The 13,807-nt window shown below is 46.3% G+C and overlaps 1 protein-coding gene and 1 long non-coding RNA gene across 3 annotated transcripts in view; one reads left to right on the top strand and one right to left on the bottom strand.

Annotated features, from left to right (window-relative positions):
• MCEE (methylmalonyl-CoA epimerase) lies at positions 1-6,593 on the bottom strand. The gene is made up of 3 exons (XM_068275581.1): positions 6,489-6,593; positions 3,911-4,251; positions 1-493 (listed from the first exon to the last, which is right to left on the bottom strand). The coding sequence occupies exons 1-3, from the start codon at positions 6,514-6,516 to the stop codon at positions 341-343; spliced, it is 522 nt and encodes a 173-aa protein (XP_068131682.1). The 5' UTR covers positions 6,517-6,593; the 3' UTR covers positions 1-340.
• Positions 6,349-13,807, top strand: part of LOC137563296 (uncharacterized) — a 13,040-nt gene continuing 5,581 nt past the window's right edge. The window contains exons 1-2 of one of the 2 annotated variants that reach the window (XR_011030312.1): positions 6,349-6,651; positions 9,535-9,659. This is a non-coding gene — a long non-coding RNA (uncharacterized lncRNA). The other variant, XR_011030311.1, reaches the window with a different exon arrangement.

Raw genomic sequence — 13,807 nt, forward strand, 5'->3', positions numbered from 1 at the left:
TTGTATCAACAAAATAATTTATTTATACACTTCAAGAATAGGTACAACACGTTTCACAGGAATGACCCTGCTCCATCAGGCAATAGGGATGGAGTATACAGCAATGCAGGTCTTGGACTAAGCCATACGCCTCTGTAGAATTCATATGATGATCTACAGGAGATGTACATAGCCGAGACACACAAATATATTTTATTCTTGTAATCTGGCAATCAGCCCACTTACACAAAACAATGAAAACCGCTGATCATTGTGTAGCACATAATTTTATACGTTTATAAAGTTTATATAGAAGGTTCAGTGATCCCAGTTTAGTTTCCACGAGCCTCTGTCAGTTGCACTAAGCTTGCTCAAGCTCCACAAGGACACCATCACAGTCTTTTGGGTGCAGAAAAACAACTGGTTTGCCATGAGCACCTATCCTAGGCTCTTCACTTAGAAGTCTAATATTTTTCTTTTTAAGATCAGACATTGCTCCTTCGATGTCATCCACCTGTGAAGATATAATGGACAAGACAAAAATAAAACCTTCATTCTGCAAGAACTGGCACCTTTAAAGGACTTCCGAGGCCAAAACTAAGAAAATTACACTGTACCTTTTTTCTAGCCGAATCCACGGAGGACGCCCTGCGCGTCCTCCGCTCCGTTCTGCCGTCAGTGTTGGCCTATTCGTTCCCCCAGGGCAAGCCCCGACCCCACCGAACGGGTCGCATCGATGCCACCCCTAAGATGGCCGCCGCCTTGATCCGCGGCTGCGCAGTACGCTTTGCCGCGATTGCGACTGCGCAGCCTTTAGCCCGCCTCTCGCCGCGTATGGGTCCCGGCATCCTCCTGAAGCGTGCGGCGGGAGGCGGGCTAAAGGCTGCGCAGTCGCGGCAAAGCGTACTGCGCAGCCGCGGATCAAGGCGGCGGCCATCTTAGGGATGGCATCGATGCGACCCGTTCGGTGGGGTCGGGGCTTGCCCTGGGGGAACGAATAGGCCGACACTGACGGCAGAACGGAGCGGAGGACGCGCAGGGCGTCCTCCGTGGATTCGGCTAGAAAAAAGGTACAGTGTAATTTTCTTAGTTTTGGCCTCGGAAGTCCTTTAACATTTCACCAAGAAGTTCAATAATTTTTACATAATATAGCTATACATTTATTTACCTTATTTACCTAAGTAGTGAGAAGCCTTTGGATGGTCCAGAGACTTCCCAGATCCTCCTCGAACCCACTACTGCTGCTAGGGACCATCTTCATCTCCATAGCTGCGCTCCTGTCCAAGTACAAGCTTCTTTGTACTGGGCATGCATGAACACATGTTCAGTAGAACATAGCTGACTCATGCATGGAGCAAAAAGCTGTGCACAAGTGATTTTGTTCTACTAAGAATGTGCAGTACTCTTGCTCATACACAAATATGTTCAGAGGGATCCAGCGCTGGAACAGTGGGGCACCAGGAGGATTCAGGAAGCATCTGGACCATGCAAAGGCTTCCATCTACTTAGGTAAGTATCCATGCTCATCTCTGACAACCTTCCACCTGAATGAACCGAAACCCTTCTTTCAATGAACTGGAATCTTCCAGCAACCTGTTCCTGGTCTCAGGCCCTGCAATGCTACCCACCCCAATCAACACTCCCCCCCCCCCCCATAGACTATTATTAGACATTTTCATTGGCCTTTATTTTAAAAACTTATTTTTTAAAAAAGTTCTCATTGTGGTCGAACAAGCATTGCTACAATCATTTATTCATTCAACTGAAGTGCAATGGTTTGCTTTGGTTTACTGTACTTTAAAGTGGACGTGAACTTACAACTTATTCTCTGCTCTAAAAGTTAAACAGCAGCAAAACCTTTTAAAAGGGACTCCAAGCACCTCTCATGGGCATGCCTTTAAAGGAGTTATCAGGCATTCCAAAAGAAAATAAGTTAGTTACCCGGGGCTTCCTCCAGCCCAAAGCTCCCAGCATGTCCCTCGCCGCAGCCGTTCACAGCCTCTGCCTCTCGGTCCCCAGTGATGACGTCAGGCCAACCTCCAGGTTGGCCTGTACTGCGCCTGCGGCGCTGTCAATCATCGGCACGTGGACCAGAGCGTACTGTGCCTGCGCGAGCGGCGCTGTCAATCATCGCCATGTGGACTGGAGCGTACTGCGCAGGTGCAGAACTACTGCGCCCGCGCAGTACAGGTGCAGAACTACTGTGCCTCCGGTCCACGTGGCGGTGATTGACAGCGCCGCTCACGCAGGCGCAGTACAGGCCGACATCCAGGTCGGCCTGACGTCATCACCGCAGACTGGGAGGCAGAGCCGGCGAACAGCTGCGGGGAGAGCTGCGGCCAGGGACATGCTGGGAGCTTGGAGCTGGAGGAAGTCCCGGGTAAGTAGCACTTATTTTCTTTTGGAATGCCTGATAACTCCATCAAGACTCCGACCAGTACTGCAAAGTACTTAAACACTTGCCGACCGCGCACTCATACCGCGCGTCGGCAAAGTGGCAGCTGCAGGCCCAGCGACACAGTTCTGCGTCGCCGGCTGCAGGCTAATTAATCAGGAAGCAGCCGCTAGAGCGTGTCAATTCACGGCGGGGGCTCCGTGAATAGCCTGCGGGCCGCCGATCGCGGCTCGCAGGCTAAATGTAAACACAAGCGGAAATAATCCGCATTGTTTACATTTTTACAACGCTGCTACAGTAGCAGCGTTGTAGTAGATCAGCGATCCCCGGCCAATCAGCGGCCAGGGATCGCTGTCACATGACAGCGGGGAGCCTATTAGAGGCTGCACAGGACAGATCCGTTCCTGTGCAGCCTCCGATCTCTCGGGCAGGGAGGGAGAAGAGGGAGGGGGAGAATGTCGCCGGAGGGGGGCTTTGAGGTGGCCCCCACCCCGCCACCCACAGCATGCAGAAGCGATCAGACCCCCCCAGCACATCATCCCCCTAGGGGGGGAAAAAGGGGGGCGATCTGATCACTCTGCATGCCAGCTGATCTGTGCTGGGGGCTGTAGAGCCCACCCAGCACAGATCTGAAAATACAGCGCTGGTCCTTAAGGGGGGGTAAAGGCTGGGTCATCAAGTGGTTAAAGTTGCATACCTTTCTGTAGCTTGTGCTCTCCTCTTTCATTTGATGTCTGAATCACTGTTCTACACCAAATAAAAGATTTCAATTGCTGCTGCCATCTTGGCTATATTATAACTTCCGGGTCACCCCTGTCTTTTCTGTTAGAGAAGTGCATCACTGAATGAAGCAGGAAAAGGAAGTGACACGCATGGCCATTGCAAGAGGCAACTCCAGAGGGGTCATAGCATGACTTTGTTGAAAGTCGTCTGGCTTAAAGGCATGTCCATTAGAGGTGCTTGGCAGTGGCTGGATAGTGTACTGGTTAAGGGCACCGCCTTTGACATGGGAGACCAGGGTTCGAATCCTGGCTAGGGTCAGTACCTATTCAGTAGGGGGGCCTCTTGAGCGCATCCCAGTGGCTGCAGCTCTTGAGCGCTTTGAGTCCAACAGGAGACAAGCGCTAAGAAAAACATTTGTTACAGCTGATACAAATCCTGCAATAAATCTGTAGTGTTTCTACTTCCTCCTTTCATGGAAGCAGACATATTAACATCCTATGTTTCAAATTAGCCTCTCTGCCATGGCAGTCATCTGTCACAGCTAAGGGATCAAATTACAACTTGTGATTCGACACAGATGAGGGGGAATTAGACAGGCTAAACTCTCTAAATACATACAGGGTACACTTCTCTCTGTTTTCCTTCTGTCCTGTGCAAGAGTTCAGGTCCACTTTAATGCTATCCTGTAAATGTAACTAGGCCTCTGACTCAGTGTTCCTTATCATAACCCATCTGTTAGTTACTGGTCTTGCTGTCTCAAGGGCTTAACCTCTTTTACACTGCATGCAGCAAAGCTACACAGGATGGATTTACCTCAATGCAAATATGATGCATTCCACCAGCCTTGTTCTTCTGTAGGAAGTTGGATATTGGGCTGTTCTGACCCAATGGATGCAAGAGTTCCAGCTTTGTGTTTCCAAGCTCTACAAAAATGGTGTACACCCCATGTTCAGGAAGAGGGACAGTCTCACTCACTTGGGCCCCCAAGACATTCTGATACAGAGACTTGGCTTTTTCCAAGTCAGGAACAGCAATGGCAACATGGTTGAGTCTCCCTAATTTCCACAAAGAATCTGGAATTTTCTGGGCTTGCTTTTGTGTAAAGGAGACACTTCTCTTGGCTTGAATAATGCCATGAACTCTACAGGATAATCCTATGAAGAATAAGAAAAAACAAGGCAATTTGTTTAAAGCGTACCTGAACCGACATATGCTATGATGCAAGAAACATGCATCTATTGTATTCACAAATTATGTTGTACATAAGGTAGGGACTAACCAACGCCATTTGTGTTTCCACTTAAAGAGACTCCGAAGCGAGTCTAAATTCACTTTAACTTGTAGCCATGTTAAGAACTATAAGCCCTGCTAAATCGCCGCTAAACGAGGGGTTTATACCCCCCCCCCCCCCCCCCGCAAAATCCACGACTTTCTTGGTCGTGGATTCTGCTGCTCATGGAGGCAGAGCTTTCACCTGCAGCTCTGCCTCCATGTGTGTCAATCGCCGCGCTGATCTCCGCCTCTCCCCCGCCCCTCTCTGTGAAGGAAGATTGAGAGCGGCAGGGAGAGGCGGCAATCAGCAGGGATTGACGCGCCAAGAGGCAGAGCTACAGCCATAAGCTCTGTCTCTATGAGGAAGTGCTCCCCGGACACAGCAGAGGGGATTTGGGGGGGTATAAGCCCCTCGTTTTGCCGCAGGATAGCGGCGGTTTAGCAGGGCTTATAGTTCTTAACATGGCTACAAGTTAAAAAAAGTGAATTTAGACTCGCTTCAGAGTCTCTTTAAAAAAACCTGAACAGATGTCTAACTTAAAGGACTCACGAGGTGAAAAAGGTTAGCAATCGTTATTTACCTGTGGCTTCTTCCAGCCCCTAGATGTCTTCTGAGTCCCTCGCCGCAACTCCGGTGCTCCCCGCTGTCCCACTGGCTGCCCGTGAAGCTCAGAAACCAGTTGGCAGGTCGGCTCTTCTGCGCACGTACAGGCACAGCAGCATTAGGTCATGCACTCGATGACATGGATGGACGGCCGTGTGCGCTTACACATGCACAGAGGAGCAAACTCCCTGACGGGTTGCCGAGGTTCACGGGCGGACCGCAGGGACCACTGGAGCTGTGGCGAGGGACTCCGAAGACATCTAAGGGCTGGAAGAAGCCACAGGTAAGCTGCTAACCTTTTTCACCTCGTGAGTCCTTTAAAAGGACAACTTAAGTGAGAGGTATATAGAGGCTGCAATATTTATTTCCTTTTAAACAATACCAGTTGCCTGGCAGTCCTGTTGATCTATTTGGCTTCAGTAGTGTCTGAATAACACCAGAAACAAACATGCAAGGTCATATCTGACAATGTCAGAAACACCTGAATACATACTCATGTTCAGGGTCTATGGCTAAAAGTATTAAAGGCAGAGGATCAGCAGGAAAGCCAGGCAACTGGTATAGCTTAAAAGGAGATAAATATGGCAGCTTTCATATCCATCTCACTTCAGTTATCATTTAAAGCCTTGAACACGTGAGGTCCATACTGTGATGTACACCAGGACACAAAAAATACAGTGTCATAGAAGTTATCATATGTCAAAATCTCCACCTCCTGGTCTAACTCACAGCATTTAAACAACAAACAGAAAATGACATACTACACTAGTGTGAAATTATGTCAATTATGTACAGAGTAGAGAACACGTAGATCAACTGTTTAGCATCTTGCAGGTAGCTTATGTGATTAATGCTAGGTACACACCATACAATTTTCTGTTAGATTCTTCTGTTAGATTTACCTACAACATGGAAAAAAGCTATCTGGCAGATAAATCTAAGAGAAAATCTAACAGAAAATTGTATGGTGTGTACCTAGCATAACAATTTCCAGGAGTCTGAGTTATCAGAGACATGCGCAGTAAGGAGGTTATGTTACACTGACAAGAACAAGATGCTCAGAGCATGCGCAATGAACACTATGTGATGCACCCCTTGATTGGTTACATACAATACATTGGAGGAAACCCAAGATCTTCATGCCCATGACCCCTAAGGAGTCCTGGGAAGGTAGAGAGGGGACCCCATAACTTGCTTCTTGTGGAATTGCAGACCCCCAGCCCCTCTGGTTCCTGAGATACAATACACAACCTATCTCGGAAACCAGCAACACTGGAGATGCACAATTCGGCACAGAAGCGGCTGAGGGGCCCCTCCCTACTCCCAGAATGTGGGTCCCGTAGTGCGCCAGGTCGCGGAGAAACCGTTCTTTACATCGCTGCCGAGGTTCCCCCCTCCTTCGGGGATCGCTAGCCTCGGGGATTCTCCTGTGACACTAAGGGCTCCAAGTGTCCCGAGATGCAGCCCTCCGATTGCTTTTTTTAGGATCAATGTATTTACATGATCTCCTATTACCTGTCACCCTGAATATAGACGTCGCCATATTGTTAACATTTTTTTTCAATAAAACTTTATTTTTTAAACCCGTGTCTGCAGCCGTCCGTTGGAGAGACTGAGTCTGGGAGACTTCCGCTTTCGTAGTGAACAAGGGACGCTACAACCACCATATTTAAAATGGGTAAACCGAACCGCAAATCGAGTGCAAATAAACGAATGATAACACCGTTGTAGCTCTATAGATATGCGGTGGCTGATTAGGATAGAATACAGTCTTGCTCTGGGAACGGGAAAAGCTAGTTAATGAAAATGTATGTTTTTCTTTTTCAAAATGATGCTTATACACCTGAGAGAATAACTATTTCATTCTAATTTATCGTTGTTTAGGCTGGAGAATGGAACTGATACCTGAAAATTGAGAAATGTGTAAAGTACATTTTGCATAGTTGCCAAAATGTACATTTTTATTTTTTCAGGTAGAGCTGTTGGAGGCTTGGAGCTAGTCCAGTTGAGGTGACCCGCGATAGCTTCCTTCTAGCTGCTGTTTGGTTGCCACCACACACTAATTAAAATGAACCTTAACCGTATTCACTTATCTGGGGCTTCTACCAACCTTTTGCAGCCACCCTGTGCACGCGCCATTGCAAATAATCGGTCCTCCAGTCCCCTGCAGCGAACCCTCTGTCACTTGGATGTATGGCCCTGGTCCGCATGCCTCCTTAATCACATTCCCGTGGACAGGAGTGCTCTGTATATATGCGCAGTATGAAAAAAATACTACTGCGCTCCTGGCAACGGGAGCGTGATCGAGGATGCGCATGGATGGGCATGGGCAGTGGTCCATCGACTCACTAGTCAGCTGGTCAGAAGAGGGTCACTGTAGGGGACTGGAGGAACACTTAGTAACAGGGTCGGCTGCAGAAAGCTGGTAGAAGCCCCAGGTAAGTTAAAGTGGACCCAAATTAAAAATAAAAGATTTAAAAAATTAAATCTATTTTCTAAATTATAATAAATAGCAGCCTTTTTCCAGCTGCATGATGACGAATATAAAATATTTTACATTTATTGGAGGAACCCCTCCTTTCCTTTCATATTGCCGGGTCAGAATCCGGCAAACTGGTGGAGGAGATAAAAACCAAAAACAAAACACAGCCTGATTCTGATGATGTCACGGGGGAGGTGATCTCAGCTTCTGTGAGATTTCACATAGACGACGCCCCTGTGAGGGAGGGTAGCTGATGACAAACACACCCATGATCTAAACCTCCTACTAAGCTCAGAAGTAATGGCTGCCACCTGTATAACCCAAGTTATGAAAAGAGAAGGGTGAAAAGCATGCACTGAAATTTCATAGGCTTGAAGGAGTGTTTATTTATCTTTGTATGTGTCAGATAAGTCAGATTGTCCATTAAAAAAATGTTTGGTTTGGGTCCACTTTAAACTTTTTTTTTTCATACTGTTAAGGTTCTCTTTAAGAAATAGGAAATCCAATGGGAAACACTATCCATGAGTAAACGGCTGCCACCTCCACTCAGGGTTGCCAACCTCATTTCCAATTTTTGCAGGAAAAAAGGTCCAAAAATGTGAAACCTAACCTTTTGGATAGATGAGGAGTGGAGTCAGTGGCAGAGCCAGCAGCGTACTCTCTGAAGGATAGGGCTAAATTGTAGGTGCATATTTGCATACTTTACACACACACATAGTAAGCGTGTAGAAATAGAAATTTCATGCTGAATTTGATCAGGAATCGGCCTGCGGTGTATGGGCAGGCAACAGATCTCTCTCTGATCAGATTCGATGAGAGAGAGATCTGTCTCTTGGTCGATCTGCCCATACATTTGCACACTACATAACAGCAAAATCTGATAATTCTGGTCGGCAAAGGCAGGGTTTATCAATAAGCAACTAAATGAAGCGAAAAGACACAATTTTAACCCTTAAAAATCAGTCAAATTGTTTTAGCTGTTAATGTTTTGCTGTGTTTAACACTATAGACTATAAATTAAATTTGAGTATAATATACTTTAAGTGACCCTTGTGCTAGCATGACAGAACCATATTTCCATAATGTGTTTTCCCGAAAATAAGACAGGGTCTTATATGAATTTTTGCTTCAAAATATGCATTAGGGCTTATTTTTAGAAGATTACTATTTTTCCATGAACAACAATCTACACTTTATTCTTCAACAAAATAATCAACATCTATCCGAATATAGTCATGTCATCACATTCAGGGACATCACCACGCCTCTCTGAATTACATCATGAATTTCTTGTGACCCTACTTCCTTTTCCATATACAACAATCTACATTTACAGATGTTCTTGTTTATGAATAAAAATCAATATTTATTTAAAAAAAAACCCTGCTGACTGAATGCAGCTACAACTCTCCTTCACGCTATGTGAAGGGCTCGGGAGTGGAATGACACCAGCGGGATTTCCCGAATTGTGTGTATGAGTCCAGCACTTGCTAACCCTTATGCTATTTTTCTTGGTCACGTGGGGTCTTTAGAGTGTCATTCTTTTGAGGGTGTCTGCTATCCTTGGTGAAGGCTCTATCTGTCCTGCTGCATTCTAGCGCATTGCCAACTGATTCTGATGCTTTTCATGTACACTGTAGGGGCCTGGACTTTATTTGCATTGACTTTTTTATGAACTGTAACGGGGGGCTTATTTTTGGAGTAGGGCTTCTATTTCAAGCATTCACAAAAATCTTGAAGCAGACCTAAACTCAGAACTTCCTCTCTGCTCTAAATGATGAGCAACAGCATAATAACCTTTAAATCAAAACATTTCTTTGTTACAACTGATACAAATCCTGCAATAAATCTAGTGTGTCTACTTAATGCTTTCATGGAAGCAGACATAGGGTTAACATCCTGTGTTTACAGATTAGCTGCTTTGCCAAGGCAGCCAGCTGACACAACTGAGGTCCACTTTAAAAAAATCAAACTTATTTTCAGGGTAGATCTTATTTTTAGGGAAACTATTCCTCCTTGTACATGCTGCCTAGGTATCTAGTGATAATGTTCCATTGTTTGTATAATTTGATATTGCAGATGGTCAACCTATCTGGAAACCATTGTTACAAGCAGCTACAGCCATACTGGGATACTTTTGAGGAAGAGGATGAGGAGGATGAGGAAGACAGTGTTGAGATAGAAGAATTCCCTACAGATGAGAAGTAATTTTACTTTATAGATGTATTTTTTTCAGGATTATTATGTAATGGAGAACATGCCAATACTGTAATAAAATATAGACAAACATTGGTAATGCAGATATACTCCAGAGCCAAGAGACTTTTGGCTAAAGTAAAATATGACAGGAGACACGGAGAGTCGCAGTACAGTGTTGTCTGTGGTTGGATCCGGTAAGGTTGTGCTTGAACCACCATCACTACCATTATTCTGCTTAGGGAGGGCGGCCACTAGACCACCAGGGAACACTCTATGGGGGAGGGAGGTGAGAACCACTGGATGTCAGGAAACACTGTATGGGGAGGAAGGTGGGACCACTCTACACCAGATAATGCTGTATGGGGGAGGGAGTCGCACCAGGTAACATTGTATGAAGGAAGGAAGGTGGGGCCACTATAAAACACCAGGTAATGCTGTATAGGGGAGGATGCACCACTAGACACCAGGGAATGCTGTATAGGGAGGAAGGAGGCACAAAACATCAGAAAGCAGTATATGGGGGGGGGGGGGGGGGGGGGGTGGAACCACAAGACACCAGGGAAGGGTATATGGGGGAGGGAGGGAGACACTACACCATCAGAGTAGCAATATAAAAGTAGCAGCACAGGTTTTTACTCATTTTTCCAGTTTCTCAAGGAAAAAAATATGTATCTTGGTTTATACTTGGATCAGTTTACATTCAAACTAGCCATTCGGCCCATTTATTAATGGGTGCTAGGTTGTACACAGTGCCTCCTGCTGTACTGTGCATGTGCAGGGTTGCGGCCTTTTGCGCGCACGCCACACGGGCCTGCGCAGTACGGAGGTGGCGCACTTGAGCGCAGACACCTGTGGTTTTATTAGGTAAGATATACACAGTTTTCTTCCTTTAGAACAGGGGTCAGGAACCTTTTTGGCTGAGAGAGCCATAAACGCCACACATTTTAAAATGTATTTCTGTGAGAGCCATACAATATGTTTCAAACTGGGATAGTGCGCATGCGCAGTGGATGGCTGTCCCTGTTGCCATGGTAATGTGTGTACAGTTGATCCTCTGGTACAGCAGAAGTGTCAGACACATCTTCAGCGTCTCTTGGGTTTCAGCAACATCAGCAATTTCCCCAAGAGCCAGACAGGAGAAATACAGACTAACAGCTTGTACAATTAGCTAGCTGACTTGGGGGTTTATTCACTTTGTAGGATGAGATCTCCGCACTTCGGCCCAATAGGCTGCTTATCAAGTGACAGGCAGCCTATTGGGCCAGTCAAAGTGCGGGGATCTCGTTCTACAAAGTCACTGGACCTGACAGGATCCAGAGTGGGACAATTGGGGTAGCGTGAGTAAGTTAGTAGTGCATGCTACAGCAGTAGCGTGCCTACTCTGAAAATTTTATTTGCTCTGCCACTCTGTGCTGCTTGAGCGGTGTAGCTCAGTGAATCAACTCCTACTGATTTGTATGTGAGACAAATGCAGCCATCAAAAGAGCCACATCTGGCTCCCGAGCCATAGGTTCCCTACCCCTGCCTCAGAACATAATAATACTTTAAAAAACTATTTTAGACTAAAGTTGATTTATTATAGTACCCTTGAAAGTTTAAACACATTTTACAGATATTTCCCAATATTTACTAGTGTACCCTATAACCATACTAACATATAACATCTTGAAATTATAAATCCAAATGCAAAGATTTTTCCTGCAGGTTATCTGCAAGTATCTATTCACGGTTAGCAGAATTTCAAGCAAAGGATAGGGTTAAATTAACCTTATACAAATAGCAAAGGTCTTTTTTATGATAGCTAAAAAAGTACTACATTTGCACTAGTCTACTTTGCAACAGGGACAAGTTGGTTTCAGGTAGGCAATTTTGCAACTTATCTTGGATGAGAAAGATCAAGAGCTCAGTTTATGACTTGATAAACTGCATGAAGCTGCCAGTGATGTTGTTATACTAGCATAGGAAGCCATAGAGGAATTTAAGTTTAGGCAACTTATGGCCTGTTTTCTAAGTTGCCTTTGGAAACACGATTGCAGGGACAACAGAGAGTGCATAGACTGCACTGTCTGATGTTTCCATACATGCGCTGCGATTCACCACTGAATTGCAGTGCATAGTTGCATGCATTTTGGGGTGATTGCGTCCGAGATCCCATTCATTCTAATAAATTGGATTGCAAGCGCCGCCTATGAGAATCATATGATGCAACACAGAGCCGTGCTGACGTACAGCCACCTGCATTGCAATGGAAACGAGCCCTAAGGGCTCTTTCACATTAGACAACGAGCTGTTTCCTGCACGCATTGTCTAGCCTGCGGCATGTCGTCGGGATGAAGTGGTGCGATGCTCATTAGCGGTGGTAGTAATTAATGAACCCAACGGGAAAGCGCCGGCTCCTGGCGGTTCAACGCTCCCCGGTGCGTTGAACCGCAACGCACCGAAACGCAGCGTCAGGTGTGAAAAGTAAAATGAAAGTCTATGGACTTTTATTTTACCTTGGTTAACGCAAAGTTTCGACTTTGCATCGAAACGCAGGAAAAGGGCTCTAATATGAAAGAGCCCTAAGTGTTCAGAGTGAATGAAATAAAAAGCTATAGGGTTTTCCTTTGTCCTTGAACCAAATGTCAAAATTACATTCACTTTGATTGGCTCTGGACATTCTTGTTAAATTGTACACTGTACTAGCTATGATTTACAGACTTTAAAGAGAGTCTGAAGGTAATTACATTTTCTCTTTTTATTGCCCACTTAAGTTAAGCAGTAAGAGCAAAGCTGATTCGCTGCAACATCTCCTCAGAATGAGGTATTTATCCCCCAAAAGCCCGGGGAAAAATTCCACGACTGTCCAGGTCATGGATTTTGCTGCCTGGGGGAGGCAGAGCTTTGCGCTGTGGCTCTGCCTCCAGTGCAGTCAATCTCCACCTCTCCCCGCCCCTCTCAGTGAAAGAAGACAGAGGGGCAGGAAGTGGCGGAGAGTGACTGAAGCAGAGGCAGAGATACTGCGCAAAGCTCTGCCTCCCCTAAGAAGCGATCCCCGAATTTTGCCCCAGGGATTTTGGGGGTATAAATACATTGTTCTGCCGTGCTGTTGAGCTTTGCTCTTACTGCTCAACTTAAGTGCGCAATAAAAAGAGAAAATTTAATTCGCTTGAGACTCTCTTTAAAGAGACTCTGTAACCTCAAAAACATCCCCTGGGGGGTACTCACCTCGGGTGGGGGAAGCCTCCGGATCCTAATGAGGCTTCCCATGCCGTCCTCTGTCCCACGGGGGCGTGGGAAGCCTCATTAGGATCCGGAGGCTTCCCCCACCCGAGGTGAGTACCCCCCAGGGGACGTTTTGACATTACAGACCTCTTTAAAACCCATTTAAAATAGAATTAAAACAGAATTAGACAACATATGTCCTAAAAAACAAAACACTACTTAATTATACTTAGAGGATCTGTAATCCACCCCCCCCCCCCCCGCCCACCTACCTCAGAAGCGAACACGCTGAAACCAGCTCAGGAGATTTGAGCGCAGCCACCATGCAGCTGAAACCAGCTCAGGAGATTTGAGCGCAGCCGGCGCCACCATGCAGCTGAAACCAGCACAGGAGATTTGAGCGCAGCCGGCGCCACCATAGGCCGTAATAGGAATTATGGCTATAGCAGGCACAGGGAGTAACTTCAGCGCTGTCAGAAGACGGAGCTGAAGTTACTGTTAAAACACTATAATTCGGCCTCCAGCAATTGCTGGAAGCTGAATTATTTAATTTCCCACTATCCATGGCGGCCTGGAGGGGGAATAGTAATTAACACGGCCCGGACTTGTGCGGCAGCAGGATCAGCCATATACCGGCTGTATCCTGCGCCCAAGTCTCCCGCGCCATTATCTCTCGTATGCCTCAGGAAGGGGAAGCCTCTGGATCCTAACCAGGCTTACCCCATCCTCCTCTACCCCTCGGTTCCAGTGCTGGCTTCCCCGCAGTAGCGCCTGCAATATTTACTTTCCCTGGCTCCAGCGCAGGCACAGTAGTGGCTTTCAGATTGGGCTCAGTCAGAAATAGCAGAGCTAGATCAGGTCCGCTCTATTGCGCAGGCGACTCACGCTGGAGTCGGGGGAAGGTAAATATTTAGATGTCCACCGTCCGGTGGCTTCCAGCGCTGCAACT

The sequence above is a fragment of the Hyperolius riggenbachi genome, chromosome 3, assembly GCF_040937935.1.
Source record: "Hyperolius riggenbachi isolate aHypRig1 chromosome 3, aHypRig1.pri, whole genome shotgun sequence".
Lineage (NCBI taxonomy): Eukaryota > Metazoa > Chordata > Amphibia > Anura > Hyperoliidae > Hyperolius > Hyperolius riggenbachi.

Bases quoted from the DNA above. Each gene is read 5' to 3' on its own strand.
- MCEE (XM_068275581.1), bottom strand. From the start codon at position 6,516: ATGGCGACGTCTATATTCAGGGTGACAG. The intron at 4,252-6,488 runs GTAATAGGAGAT...TATTCTTCATAG, and splicing joins GTCTATATTCAGGGTGACAG to GATTATCCTGTAGAGTTCAT. The intron at 494-3,910 runs GTAAATCCATCC...ATATCTTCACAG, and splicing joins TGCATCATATTTGCATTGAG to GTGGATGACATCGAAGGAGC.